Genomic DNA, 14,677 nt, shown 5'->3' with positions numbered 1-14,677 from the left:
CAAGGGAAATCAATGCTATAGTAAGTTACTCCAAGAACTGACGAACAGGATTGCATGAATGGACAAGCTTCTTCACAGAAACAACAGAGTGATAGCCTACAGAATCAAGAAAATCCCTGCTAGTTATATATCTAACAACAGACTCCTATCAAGATAGGACACAAACAATAAACTAGCCCAAAAGCAACTCATCCAGTCCAATTAGTAAATGAACACCACAGACAGTTTTTAATAGATAAACATGAAAACATGTTTAACATCTCCAGTCATCAGGAAAATGCAAATCAAAACTACACTGAGATTCTATCTCACTCCAGTCAGGACAACTATCACAAAGAAAATAAACAGCAAATGTTGGCGAGGATTTAGGAGGAAAGGAGCCATTGTGACTACTGTTGAAAACACAGATTTGTAAAGCCACAATGGAAATAAATATAAAGATTAAAAACAGTTAAAAATATCACTACCATATTATGTGGGTATCTACTCATCACAATCTACTCAAAAGAATCAAAATCAGCATATCACAGAGATATTTGCATTCCCATGTTTACTGTAGCATTCTTCATAGTATCATGATGTAGAACAATCCAGTTGTCTATTAACGACAAAAATATGAGATATATAGAGAGAGGAGAGAAGGGAGGGAGAGAGGGAAGGAGGGAGGGAGGAAGGGAGGGAGGGAGGGGAAAGAGAGAGAGAAAGAGAAAGAAAGAGAGAGAATGAGAAATGAGAGTAGATGACACCTATTAGAGAAGGGGATGGGGATTGATGAGAGAGAAAGAGGGAAGAAGGAAGAATAAAGGTAAAATAAACATGAGCAAGTACATTATATATATTTCTATACAAATGAAGATTGCACAGTACAACGCATTGCTTAGCATGCTCTAATACACACACCATTTTTTAAGTGATATATGAGAAGGGTACATGGTATGTGGGTAAGTGGGATTATAAGTGAATTATTCCTTGTTTATAAAAAAAAATTAACATGCCCGAGGCAATTTTCATGACAAAAGTATTAAAGCCAGGTGTGGTGGCATATATTTGCAACTCCAGCCCTTCCAATGCTGAAGAAGTGAATTTCCCTGAGTTTGAGGCCAGTCTGGTTTGCAGAATAAGACTCTGAAACAAAAACAAAAACAAAACCCAAATCTTCAACTTACATTTCTTTTATCTAAAAATAAAACACAGGACTGGAATGCAGTTCAGTAGTAATGTGCTTGCTTACTTCAATGTGTGCGTTCCTAGGTTCACGTGTCAGCACATCAGGACATGAGTCTTAACCAGCACTTGCTGCAGAGACTGCTGCTGGCAGGACTCAGAAAGCAACATAGCCTTATGCCCTGTGAGCTATAAGAAGAGCTGGGTTGAAGGTGTGCTCACGTGTCTCCATTCACATTCAGAACATTGTACTACGCTCCTGTCTATGTAGGTACAGTTGAAGCAACCATCATCAAAACCTGAACTAAAAGGACATCATAAACAGATAACCAGACATTCTGATTCTGATTAGACTGACTCCTTGGCCCAGATTTTTTTCTTCCCTTTCTAAACTATCCTACTTTCTTAATCTGAACTCAAAACTTTTAACATAAACTTAAAACATGTAGATTTTAGATTCCCCCCATTCTCACCAACAGCACCCTGTGCAGCTATGTATTCCTATAGTCTACCTTTATAGAACAGATACTCAAGTAAGAATTAGGATTGATTTCATATACATGTCTTCCAATGTAGCAATGTGTAACAAGTTTGTTTTAAATTAAAATTATAATTTAGATTACAATTCAAATTAAATAAAAATGTTAGACAATCCAGGTTCTCTTTTTCTAACATTTTCCATTTCCTAAGATAATCTTATCTACTTTTTCACAAATAAAATAATAAACTAGACAGTTCTCTGCCCACAGGGAGCTAAATGAATGAGTTGATATCCCTCCACAGCTAACCGATATAATCAAACTACATTCAAAACGTGGCCTTATACCTGTGAGATAAATAAGTTGACAAACGTGACTGTTGCCAGCCCCAAGGACCTTAGTCTATTTAATTCCCAGGACCCGTGGTGACGGGAGAGAACTGACTCTTACAAGTTTTCCTCTGACTTTCACACATGTGCCGTGAAGTTATACTCTACATGCAAAGAAATAAAAAACCAAATATTTTAAAAAATTAAATGAAAAGGTGTATACCATAGCATTTCCATTTTTCAGTTGTGGACACTAAGACCTAAGTGTTCCAAGGTTACAGGAAATAAATTAGAAATGCCAGTCCTCAGTATAATATGTTCCTAAATCATACTGCCTTCTCTTTATATGCACGTACATACATGTCAATGTGTATCTATAAATATATACTTATATACATACCTATGCATAGGTATGTGTATACATATATAAACATATAAATGTATATGTACAAATATATATGTGTAAACACACATATAAAGAGCCCGGAAACTGATTGCAGTAAGCCTGATTTAAAAAAAAATCTAACACAAAAAATATTGATTTTTTTTTTAAACTAGTTTTCAAAGACCTATATTCTAGTCCTGACTTCCTTACAGTGAATGCAGCCTTCATCGTTTTTGTTTGGACTCCATATGCCTCGATTTCTTATTTATTACATAGCACAAATGACCTTTTTTTTTTTTTATTAAAGCAATTGGAGAAGTTAAAAACAACACTAAACAAGTGTAAAATAGGGCCAAAACTTCACCATTTTTCCTAATTTTTTTGGCTTTTTAAAAACATATTGCTAACATGGTTCTGCCTTACCATTAAACTGTACAACTATTCTATACTAGCCATTAACACCCAGGAAATGCAAAGTTTTAAATGTGGCCTTCAATTTTTTCTACCAAACATTGTAGATCCTCCTTTCTAGCCAAACTTGTATGTCCTTTCCTCTTTTAAGTCACAAACCGGTTGCCCACTAGCCCAGTAAAGCCCATCCATTTCTAAACCCTGCAGATAATCCTCATTTGGTTTTAAATCCTTTAACTGCTCTCACCAAGTGACAATCTATAAGCCACATCAAACTGACTTCAGCCTGCTTTTCTAGGACAAGTCCCAACCCCCATCCACTCCCCTGCCACAAAAGGGATTTTTCCCCTATATTTAATCTTTCCTAAACCTCCATCCTGTAATTCCTGTGCATCGTTCCTGTCGTCTCCTGGTATCATCAAGATTATTTCTTATACCACAGAAGCATAATTTATGTATCTACTCAAGTTTAAGAGGGTACACAAATCTTTTACTCATTTTTTTCAACACACACACACACACACACACACAATGGCTCTAGCTTTACGCAGGGCAGGCAGACTATCTGACACTCTTTCCCACCCTCCACCCCACCCCACTGTCCTTGCTCTTAATTTAGGATCAGTTCTTCTTGGTGACACTGGTGTTCTTCCCACCTCTCTGCTCCCTCCCTATCCAAACCTGGCGTCCTGGGGAGCACTGGGCATGCTCAGTAGTCACAGCTGATGCAGGAAGCAAACCGGGATCTATTTTTGCGGCATTAGAACCCGGCTGCAGCCGAAGGCCCTAAATCAGTGGCCCAGAAATTGTTCTATCCTTCTACCGTATCACTTAACTATGTATTCGAAAGATGAGTACGGATTTGGAAAAGGACAATTTACAGCGGTCCTAGTCTGCAAGGTGGGTCACAACCGAAGAGCTTAAAACAGCCTCTTACAATGGTTTGGTGCTGCGGAGATTTCTCCTGTTCTGAACCATGATCACGATGATAGAAGGCTAGGAACTAACGTTTGGTATCTTTGCTTCACTATGTAAATACTGACCTCTTCCCAACCCCTCACCCACCCCTCCCTTGAGCTGCCCCAGACTAAAAGAGATGCTGCCTTAAGTCCAAAGTCTGTGAGCCAGACAGAGGGATTGTGTGGAAGAAGACAGGCAAATCAATCACTCCAAATATTAAATCAAGCAGGCGGCTAACGGAACCAGCGATAAACAAATGGGCTAATGCCAAATGACAGTTCAGGAACCTTTCAGATGTGAATAGTATGCTTGTCTCCCAAAAGCGCATACCTTCCACGTACATGAACTGTGGTACACTTCCCTTTGAGAAAGATACTGACAGATCACACACACACACACACACACACACACACACACACACACACACACACGACCCATTTCCCCTGTTTATTGCTAAACCTAAATCTCTAAAGCTTCAACAACAGCAGATTCCCTCACCTCACTGCCTGAGGATGGAGCACAGGAAGAAATGTATTAAGGGCCAAATGGGGGGGCGGGGGGGGATGTCTTTTCAGGGGCTTGAGTCAGCACTGCAAATTTCAGAAACAGAAAGATAAGCAATGGCAGGCAGGGAGGAAGACACAAGCTGCCCCTGCTGATAAACCCTAGCCATTTCTTCAAACAGCAACAAACATGAGACATTTCATCACCATGCTGCATCCATATTGAGAAGGTGGAAAAAAAAAAAAAAAAAAGCATGTGCTCTGCTTTAAGCATTTCGGTCTCCGGAGATACGAGGAGACCCTGTCCATATGTTGTGGGAGCTATCCACCACCCCAAAAGTACACTCTGCCAGCACCTAGCAGCGTACCACTTGCCTAACAGGTTCGGCAGCAAAGTGGTTAATCTATTTGACAGCAGGTTGTCTCTTACCGTAGGCAGCAGCGGCTCCATTTGGGCTCCCTGGTCTTTAATCTCCATGTTCTGTAACACCTCTGGAAAAGGCACCTTGCTCTGCAGTGTCTTCGGTGTCTTCCACTCAGCCCGGCACTAGCTCTGCTTAGTATTCGGATCAGGTAGCTCTGAAGCAGGAGGCAACTGCACACTCCAACTCACCAGAGTCACATGGCTCCTACTCACTCGGGCTGCTGGCCAGGTTTTGCACTGATTGCCTTGGATCCTTGGGCCGGTAGAGAGATCCCCAAAGCCCTGAATCACTGCCCACACCTGGATACTTGTATAAAGTGCAGCCGGCAATGCTACAAATCCAAAGGGCATTGAGAATTTTGCCTGAGATGATAACTTCTTATACAAATGAGTTCATGCTGGCCTCTAACCAGCTCAGTCTGATTTTGACACCTTGAGACACTCACTGCATTCCAGAATCCTATAGGATATAACAGCTCAAATATGGTGATGTCAATGCAAAGTCTTAATAGGGGTTCTCTTACCAATTAGCATTTAGTATGATATTTGAGGTAATATGACTTCAAAATTAGAATGTCAGTGAGCTTGAACTATTCGCTAATTTTAAAATGTAAGTTATTCGTAAATTTGTAAAATAGAGATTTTCTATGTTTAAATTGTGAGAAACTGGCAAGCCATGCACTATTAAAAATTGTATTCAGATATTAAAGGTCAATATTAAATTAAAGGTCAATAAAAAGGTAGCAAATCTGATGAGTAGCCTAGACATATATTCCTTGCCTTACCTAGTTAAATAATTCCTGGAATGAGAGGAGTCAAAGAACATCATTAGAAAAAAGAAATTGGTGATGGTCTACATATACATTCTTTTAAATAATTATGGGATTAATGCGTACATATTTCTTGAAATTAATTATGGGATCTATCTCTGAATGTGGAGTCAAACCCAGAGCTTTGGATACGCTAGGCAAATATTCTACCTCTGAGCTGTATGTCCATCTCTTAGGTCTTTGAGAGATGGTCTCAGTAAGAAGCAAAGACTAGCCTTGAACAGGTTATCTTCCTGTCTCTTCGTCCTAAATGCTGAGAGTATAGGTGTGAGCCAGCACCGTTTCTGGTTGTATCTATTTTAAGTAATGAAATCCATCTATCCCCGGACCTCAGACTAAGAATATAAAAGTTAAAAGTATAAAAATAAAATTCTCTTGGGAATTAAAAAAGGATGGCTGAAAATTATGACTATAGTTTATCGTAAACTTTAAAAGCCTCCAGATTTTATCATCTTTAAATGGCAGGAATAATATAATATTAAAAATAATATTAATAATACACTAAAGTTTATATATATAAATATAAAATTATATATATAATTGTAGGTGAAATTATACATAACTTTTTCATCTTCAATACAAATCTTAAAATAAGTTTTTATTGCTTTATGGGAAACTACTAGTTTTTATACTGTAACGATAAGACTAACAGTTTTGTTCGTGGGACATTTAAAATATACAATGGAATTGAATCACAAGATATTTGACTAGGAATAAGTGGGCTCAACTTGATTTCCTACAACAAATTGATGAGTAAGCATTCCTACCCACACACATAACCGTAACAAACAATCAGAAGCAGTTTATGTAAATAACACAATAAAAACGTCCTTTGAACATTAATTTCTATCCAAGTAAGTAATCCTAAGTCACCCAATTTATATTTTTCCAAACTAATTTAAATAAAATTAAGAAAAGTCTGACTCTTAATTCCAAGTGAGGCAATAAAAACAAAATTGTATTTAAATTCCTATTAATCAGCATTTTTCTACAGTATGTATTAATAAACTCTGAACATGCTTTGTTGGAGCAACCATTACTTGGGTACTTACTCTACTAAAAGTACCAGTGTAATAGAATTCATCAGACCTACTGCTAACGCTCAAGGTCAACAAGGCTCAGCAGGAAATGGTGCTTGCCACCAAGCCTAATGAACTGATCTGCATTCCCAGAACACACATAGTAGTAGAAGGAGAGAACAAACTCCCACAGATATACACAAAATATAAATAATAATAATAATAATAATAATAATAATAATAATAATGTAACATAAGTTTCAAAAATATCTTTCTGGTCAAAAGCATCAAATACTTGTCTAGAAAAAGTGAAAAAAGGAAAGAGAAATTACCCTCATTTAACTTACTATATCGATTTCATAAACTGTCTTAAAGTTAATGGCCAAAGCCTGAGATGGTGGATCAATCAATACCCTAACCAATCTGCAGTGGAAGAGATAAGTATAAAACTAACAATAGTTGGAGAGAAAGTGCTCATCACTAGGTAATGAAATTTTTACTAAGAAAACAAAGAATTTTCGAGCTCAGTGTCACTGGTTTCAAAATTCTGGTGGTAAAGAGAAATAAAAGAGAAGAGAAATTCTAAAATGCATAAGGAAATCTGAAATACATGAGTAAATCTTATTTGTTCATTCTTGGTGGAAGCCAGATGAATTATCTTGGAGTTTCCTTTTTTGAAAACTGTTTCAAAGTGAATTCTGTATAATTCCTAATCCAAAGTATTTCCCCTTGGGCCTAGATCAGCAGTTCTCAACCTGTGGGTCATGACCCCATATCAGATATTTACATAACTTATTCATAACAGAAGCAAAATTACAGTCATGAAATAATTTTATGGTTGGGCCCTTCACAACATGAGAAACTGTATTAAATGATCACAGCATTAGGAAGGTTGAGAACTGACCTAGATGATTAAAAACAAGCTTTTCTTGTTTAAAACCCAGTCAGATTCTATTGAAACCTAACAGCCAGAATTGGAAACATCATATTAAGAACTGTATAACTCAGTTCATCAAAGGAAATAAATTAATGTTCTATACACCCTACAAGCAGGTGACAATAGTCTTATTCTCATTCTATTATATTTGAGTTACTGTGTTTACTAATGATATTTTTCCTGTCATATCCAGTAATATTAAAGTGTAAATTTCCTCTCTGAAGAATGAAATGAAAGCAGGGATCGGCTGGAGTCCAGCTTAGAAAGAGGCACTAGGGAAAGCACTGAACAATGAGGTAACTTCTTCATCTCTAGCTACCCTGTCCTAACCAATCCACTTGTTGGTAAGGAAAGGAAAGTAGCCTCCATGTGAGTTTCCTTCCATGATCTGTCCTGTGTCCCGAGACTCCTGCTGAGCTCAGTTTCATCTCATCTGTCAAGTGTACAAATCACACTGTATTCACTGTACTCTCAGTGAGTCTAATATTGATTGTATTTGAAGAAAACATTAGGTTCTAGAAATGACAATCAACACTGATATTGAAAAAAATATTTACTTTTCAGTGGTTTTTTTTTTTTTCAGTACTGGATTTTTAGCTTGGATCTTAACGTCTCTTGCTTTTTAATATAAAATATCTGAACATTAGGCTGGCAATGCGTTTAAAAATATTTTACATTAAATTTAAAAAATATTTTGCATATGATAGTGCATCACAGCCCTGTTTCTATCCTTTCTTTATGCTCTTTCCCAACAATTTGATATCTTTTGAGACCTGTACAAATGTTCTGAGCAATTTAAAACATATTATGTTGACTTGTAAGATGAATCAATCAAAGCACCTCATTGAATTTAACAGACTCAAAAGACGACAAAAATGTTGTCTTTTTCTTAAAAAATGTATTTATTTTCATTTATATGAATACACTGTAGCTGTCTTCAGACACACCAGAAGAGGGCATCGGATCCCATTACAGATGGTTGTGAGCCACCATGTGGTTGCTGGGAATTGATCTCAGGGCCTCTGGAAGAGCAGCCAGTGCTCTTAACTGCTGAGCCATCTCTCCAGCCCCAAAAATGTTTTCTTAAAAAAAAAAAAAAAAAAAAAAAAAAATAATCCTGATCACTATCGGAAAAGCTAAAAAAGCCTACTATAAAACATAAATGTGAACATAGTAATCCACAATTGGAAAATCACTACTTAAACTCACTGTACAGATGCTTTGGGGCCCTAACTTGGTAGTGATTTTAGCCAATCACCAGAAAAAGAATATGCAAACTGAGTAATGTATTCCAGAGTTGTGCTTTAGTATAAGCTAAAAGAGACGGTTTAAACCACATGTCTCTTAGATCATAGCTGGCTTCCCCAATCTTGAAATTTGAGCAATTTTAAGTTCTTAATTGTAAGGTGTTGTCTTAACTTATCCTAAAGGGAAATTCTTGCAGTCTACTTCCTCAGTTGATAGCGGGAAAACAGCATCTTAGTCCAAACTAGCTCAATTCAATAAAAACTAAAAGGCTGTGCACTAGAAACTACATTGAAACAAATAAGACATGGGCTCTGCTCATAAAAGGGCATGGTTTAGGCCTGTTGCTATGCATTATAATGCTAGATTCTATACCCAAGTGACTTATGTTTACAAGCTTTGTTGTGCAAACTTTGTTCCTCGATTTAATACTATTGGTTAAATAAAATTAGCTAAAGCTAATTACTGGAGGAATTAAAGGTAGGTGAGTGAGAAGTGATCTGGTTGGAGGAGAAAGATGGGAAGAGGAGGAAGCCATCTTGGAGGCAAATGTACAATGAGCACATGGCTAGGAGAAACAGCAAGTATCTGTGGTACACTGCTGGGGAGGAAACCAGGCCAGCAGGTAGAGGAGTAGACTAGGGATTACCCAAAAGTAATTGTCAAAACCAAATAAAATAACCATAGTCAGAGACTCAGATATTTGTAAGCTAGTCAGCAATAAGCTTAAATTGGTTGTATTATAATTATTTGACAATATAACTAAATAAAAATTATATGTGAAAAACAAGAGACCAAAGTCTAAAACTGAAGATAAAATGACTTTTAATGGCATTTTCTCATTCTTACTGTAAAGATTTAAACTCCTTTAGGCATTTCTTTTGTGGGAAGTTAAATTTTCCCTTCTTTGACATAAAAAACAAACAAACAAACAAACAAACAAAAAAACCAAAAATCATGTCTCAACTTACTACTTCTCCAATTATCAAACTTTTTTCTAATTATTACTGTCTTTGCTAAATGGTCCTGAATGTATTATTTTCATTCTTAACATTGTAATACTTATTACAAAGTTGATCTCATGGTAAAATAATCTTTCTACACCAAGTTAAAAAAATTACAACAAAATAATTGTTATTCAGAGTGTGCCCTGTACAAATTTTACTACACATTCTTAAATTATGATGAACAAAAAATTTGTTTACTATAGAGTTTGCACTGTCAAAGATGACAACTGTTACATTAACAAAGAAAAAAATATTAACTCAGCAATTTCTCTACTTAATCATTGGTAACCAAACTATTACTGAATAGCATCTTATATATTTTATATACAATATCCAGAGAAACTTTACATATTACATAATCTAATACCCTGAATATTTATCCTAATTTTACTGTAATTGTCAGAGAATTTCAAAATATGTTTTCTGATTACTTACTTATAAATGGGCTTCTTTTCTTATAAATAGAAAACTTCATCAGAAACTATAATTTGGACATACCATAAAATAATTTTAATATGGTATTTTATTAAAAATTTCAATAAAGACTTGTATATTTTGTGTTGCCTGCTTCTATAAAAGAAGGAAAAGGTAACTCTTCAATATTGTGTTGATCACAAAATGAGCTGTCCAGAATTTACTAGAGGACCATTAACTAGGAATATACTGCCTAACCAATGTGTTAGTATGGAAAGGAAATAAAACCTAAAGAATAATATTTAGCCAGGAAAATCAAGAATGATATAGAAACCAGAAAAGGCGTCATCTGTAATCTCACACACTGAAGACAGTCATTCTTAACATTTGGCATTTATTACCTACTTTTTGACTTTTCTAAAGGTAACGGAAATAGTTACTTTTTGTTTATTCCTTTCATTGCATTAAAAGCAAGTATTGACTTATAATAATGAAATGGAAGTCCTTATCTTAAAGACATAATACCTAAATAGACTCTGTGATTAAATCATTTATTACCTTTAAGGTGTATCCCTGCTACTTCACCCAGGCTGTGTCAAAACTGTCACTTTCTACTTTCAAATTCTATGCATTCATTTGAAGTAGCTACCTATCATTGTTTCTTGCTTTCTTCATCCTAAACCAAGGCTCAACTAACAGAAAAGAACACACATAAAAAGAGTACATTGGAAATAAATGTCTTACTCATTTCCAATTCTTCCTCTCTTCAATTCTAGAGAAGCCTTTGTCGTAGACATCTGAGATCGCCAGCGTTCCTTAACATAATACTATTTGGAACCTGTATCTAAATTTACTCTCCTGAAATTCAACTGGACTTGGATATTACATGATCTATGCCTAAGAATTAAACATAATGAATAAATAAAAAAAATAACGACACTTAAATAACTTCAAACTTGATTATAACAGAAAATATTATCTTGCTTCAGTATAAACATATCAGGTCATAATTTAACAAGGGAAAAATTGATTTTTTAAAAAATTTATTGTGAGAAAATTAATGTTTACTTAAGCATTCTAATATTTCTCAGGAACACAAGTATCTCATAAATGAAAACAAAGACTGGTGTGTTCATTTAATCAGCATTTACTGAATAATTCCTATGAGCACAATACTAATCAAGGCACTGGAAAAACTAGAAAAGTATTCCCCAAGGAGGCTACAGTATGGAAAGAATATGAATACTCAGATATAGCCAAGGACAGTGTGATTGTTGTATATGAATGAAGTAAAGAGGCCATCTGTTCCAGAGCCAAATGAAAGTAAGAGAATATCAAGGATAACACCTCAGAAAAAAATGACATCCGAATCAAGTTTAAGGCATAGGAATGGTTTCCCATAAATTCATGTATATGGCAAAGTAAAATGTTACTAATACAAAGTAAAACGTTACTAATACATGGTATAGACAATGCAAAACCATAGAAAGCATTACCATATTCAAAGCACATGCACAGACAAGCCAGCTGATACTCAATGTAAGACACAGGAGCAAGGTAAGTTGAGATTTATTTCTTGTTTTTAACTTACTTTTCTTTTGTTTCTAACTACTTAGGTCAAAACTAATTGTCTCTGAAGCAAGACTGAATAACTAATAGAGCCAAAAATATCTAAACTTGTTACAAGTATTATTTTTGCTGAATATTAAACTATAATCAGAAGCATAATTTATCAAATAATAATGAAATGGGGAAAAAGGAAATACACAGGGAAAGAGAAGAAGGAAAGATTAACACAAAGGAAGTTTGAAAAAGCCAAAAGAACTATACAAAATATCAACAAAACCAGGAGCTGGTTCTTTGAGAAAATCAACAAGATAGACAAACCCTTAGCCAAACTAACAAAAGGGTGCAGAGACAGTACTCAAATTAATAAAATCAGAACTGAAAAGGGAGACATAACAACAGAAACTGAGGAAATTTTAAAAAATTGTCAGATCCTACTACAAAGGACTATACTCAACAAAATTGGAAAATCTGGATGAAATGGACAATTTTCTAGACAGACACCAAGTATCAAAATTAAAACAGGAGCAGATAAACCATCTAAACAGTCCCATAACCCCTAAAGAAATAGAAGCAGTCATTAAAAGCCTCCCCACCAAAAGAAGTCCAGGCCTAGATGGTTTTAGTGCAGAATTCTATCAGACCTTCCAGAAAGACCTAATACCAATTCTCTTCAAACTATTCCACAGAATAGAAACAGAAGGAACAATACCCAATTCGTTCTATGAAGCTACAATTATGCTCATACCTAAACCTCACAAAGACCCAACAAAGAAAAAGAACCACAAACCAATCTCTCTAATTAATATTGATACAAGAATTTTCAATAAAATTCTTGCAAACTGAATCCAAGAACACATCAAAGCAATCATTCATCATGATCAAGTAGGCTTTATCCCAGGAATGCAGGGATGGTTCAATATTCAGAAATCTATCAATGTAATCCACTAAATAAAAAAACTCAAAGAAAAAAAGCACATGATCATCTCACTAGATGCTGAGAAAGCATTTGACAAAATTCAACATCCCTTCATGTTAAAAGTCTTGGAAAGATCAGGAATTCAAGGCCCATACCTAAACATAGTAAAAGCAATATACTGCAAGCCAGTAGCCAACATCAAACTAAATGGAGAGAAACTGGAAGCAATCCCACTAAAATCAGGGGCTAGGCAAGGCTGCCCACTCTCACCCTGCCTATTCAATATAGTACTGGAAGTCCTAGCTAGAGTGATTAGACAACAAAAGGAAGTCAAAGGTATACAAATAGGAAAGGAAGAAGTTAAAATTTCACTATTTGCAGATGATATGATAGTATACTTGAGTGACCCTAAAATTTCCATCAGAGAACTCCTAAACCTGATAAACAACTTCAGCAAAGTGGCTGGATATAAAATTAACTCAAATAAATCAGTAGCCTTCCTCTATTCAAAAGATAAACAGGCTGAGAAAGAAATTAGGGAAATGACACCCTTCACAATAGTTACAAACAATATAAAATACCTTGGAATGAATCTAACCAAGCAAGCAAAAGATCTGTATGACAAGAACTTCAAGTCTCTGAAGAAAGAAATCAAAGAAGATCTCAGAAGATGGAAATACCTCCCATGCTCCTGGATTGGCAGGATTAATTTAGTAAAAATGGCCATCTTGCCAAACGCAATCTATAGATTCAATGCAATCTCCATCAAAATTCCAAATCAATACTTATAGAGATAGAAAGAGCAATTTGAAATTCAATTGGAATAACAAAAAACCCAGGATAGTGAGAACTATTCTCAACAATAAAAGAACTTCTGGGGGAATCACCATCCCTAACCTCAAACTGTATTACAGGGCAATAGTAATAAAAACTGCATGATATTGGTACAGTGACAGGCAGAAAGATCAGTGGAATAGAATTGAAGACCCAGAAATGAACCCACACACCTATGGTCACTTAATCTTTGACAAAGGATCTAAAACCATCCAGTGGAAAAAGGACAGCATTTTCAGCAAATGGTGCTGGTTCAACTGGAGGTCAACATGTAGAACGATGCAAATCAATCGATTCTTATCTCCTTGTACAAAGCTCAAATCCAAGTGGATAAAAGACCTTAACTTAAAACCAGATACACTGAAACTAATAGAAGAGAAGGTGGGGAAGACACTCAAATACCTAGGCACAGGGGAAAAGTTTCTGAACAGAACATCAATGGCTTATGCTCTAAGATCAAGAATTGACAAATGGGACTTCATCAAATTGCAAAGCTTCTGTAAGGCAAAAGACACTGTCAATAAAACAAAACAGCAACCAACAGATTGGGAAAAGATCTTTACCAATCCTACATCCGATAGAGGGCTAATATCCAAGATATACAAAGAACTCAAGAAATTAGACTCCAGACAACCAAATAACCCTATTAAAAAAATGGAGTACAGAGCTAAGCAAAGAATTTTTTTTTCCTCAACAGAGGAAACTTGAATGGCTGAGAAGCACCTTAAGAAATGCTCAACATCCTTAGTCATCATGGAAATGCAAATCAAAACAACCCTGAGATACCACCTCACACAAGTCAGAATGGCTAAGATCAAAAACTCAGGTGATAGTAGATGCTGGCGAAGATGTGGAGAAAGAGGAACACTCCTCCATTGTTGGTGGGATTGCAAGCTGGTACAACCACTCTGGAAATCAGTCTGGCGGTTCCTCAGAAAACTAGACATAGCATTACCTGAGGATCCAGCTATACCACTCCTGGGCATATACCCAGAAGATGCTCCAACATATAATAAAGTACATATGCTCCACTATGTTCATAGCAGCCTTATTTATAATAGCCAGAAGCTGGAAAAAATCCAGATGTCCCTCAACAGAGGAATAGATACAAAAAATGTGGTGCATCTACACAATGGAGTACTACTCAGCTATTAAAAATAGCGAATTCAAGAAATTCTTAGGTAAATGGATGGAACTAGAAATTATCATCCTGAGTGAGTTAACCCAATCACAAAAGAACACACATGGTAT

At 35.8% G+C, this 14,677-nt stretch overlaps 1 protein-coding gene across 3 annotated transcripts in view; it reads right to left on the bottom strand.

Annotated features, from left to right (window-relative positions):
* The window catches only part of Slc4a10 (solute carrier family 4 member 10), a 261,097-nt gene extending 256,168 nt beyond the window's left edge, over window positions 1–4,929 (bottom strand). Inside the window, exon 1 of one of the 3 annotated variants that reach the window (XM_034496614.2) lies at window positions 4,662–4,929. In XM_034496614.2, coding sequence (XP_034352505.1) covers window positions 4,662–4,709 — 48 coding nt within the window. In that variant the 5' untranslated portion in view covers window positions 4,710–4,929. The remainder of the gene's footprint in view (window positions 1–4,661) is intronic. The other 2 variants (XM_034496622.2, XM_034496618.2) reach the window with 2 other exon arrangements.
* Between the last annotated feature and the right edge of the window lie 9,748 nt (window positions 4,930–14,677).

The sequence above is a fragment of the Arvicanthis niloticus genome, chromosome 2, assembly GCF_011762505.2.
Source record: "Arvicanthis niloticus isolate mArvNil1 chromosome 2, mArvNil1.pat.X, whole genome shotgun sequence".
Classification (NCBI taxonomy): Eukaryota; Metazoa; Chordata; class Mammalia; order Rodentia; family Muridae; genus Arvicanthis; species Arvicanthis niloticus.
Note: the sequence above shows the minus strand (reverse complement) of the source record. Positions and strands in the feature narration are given on the sequence as shown.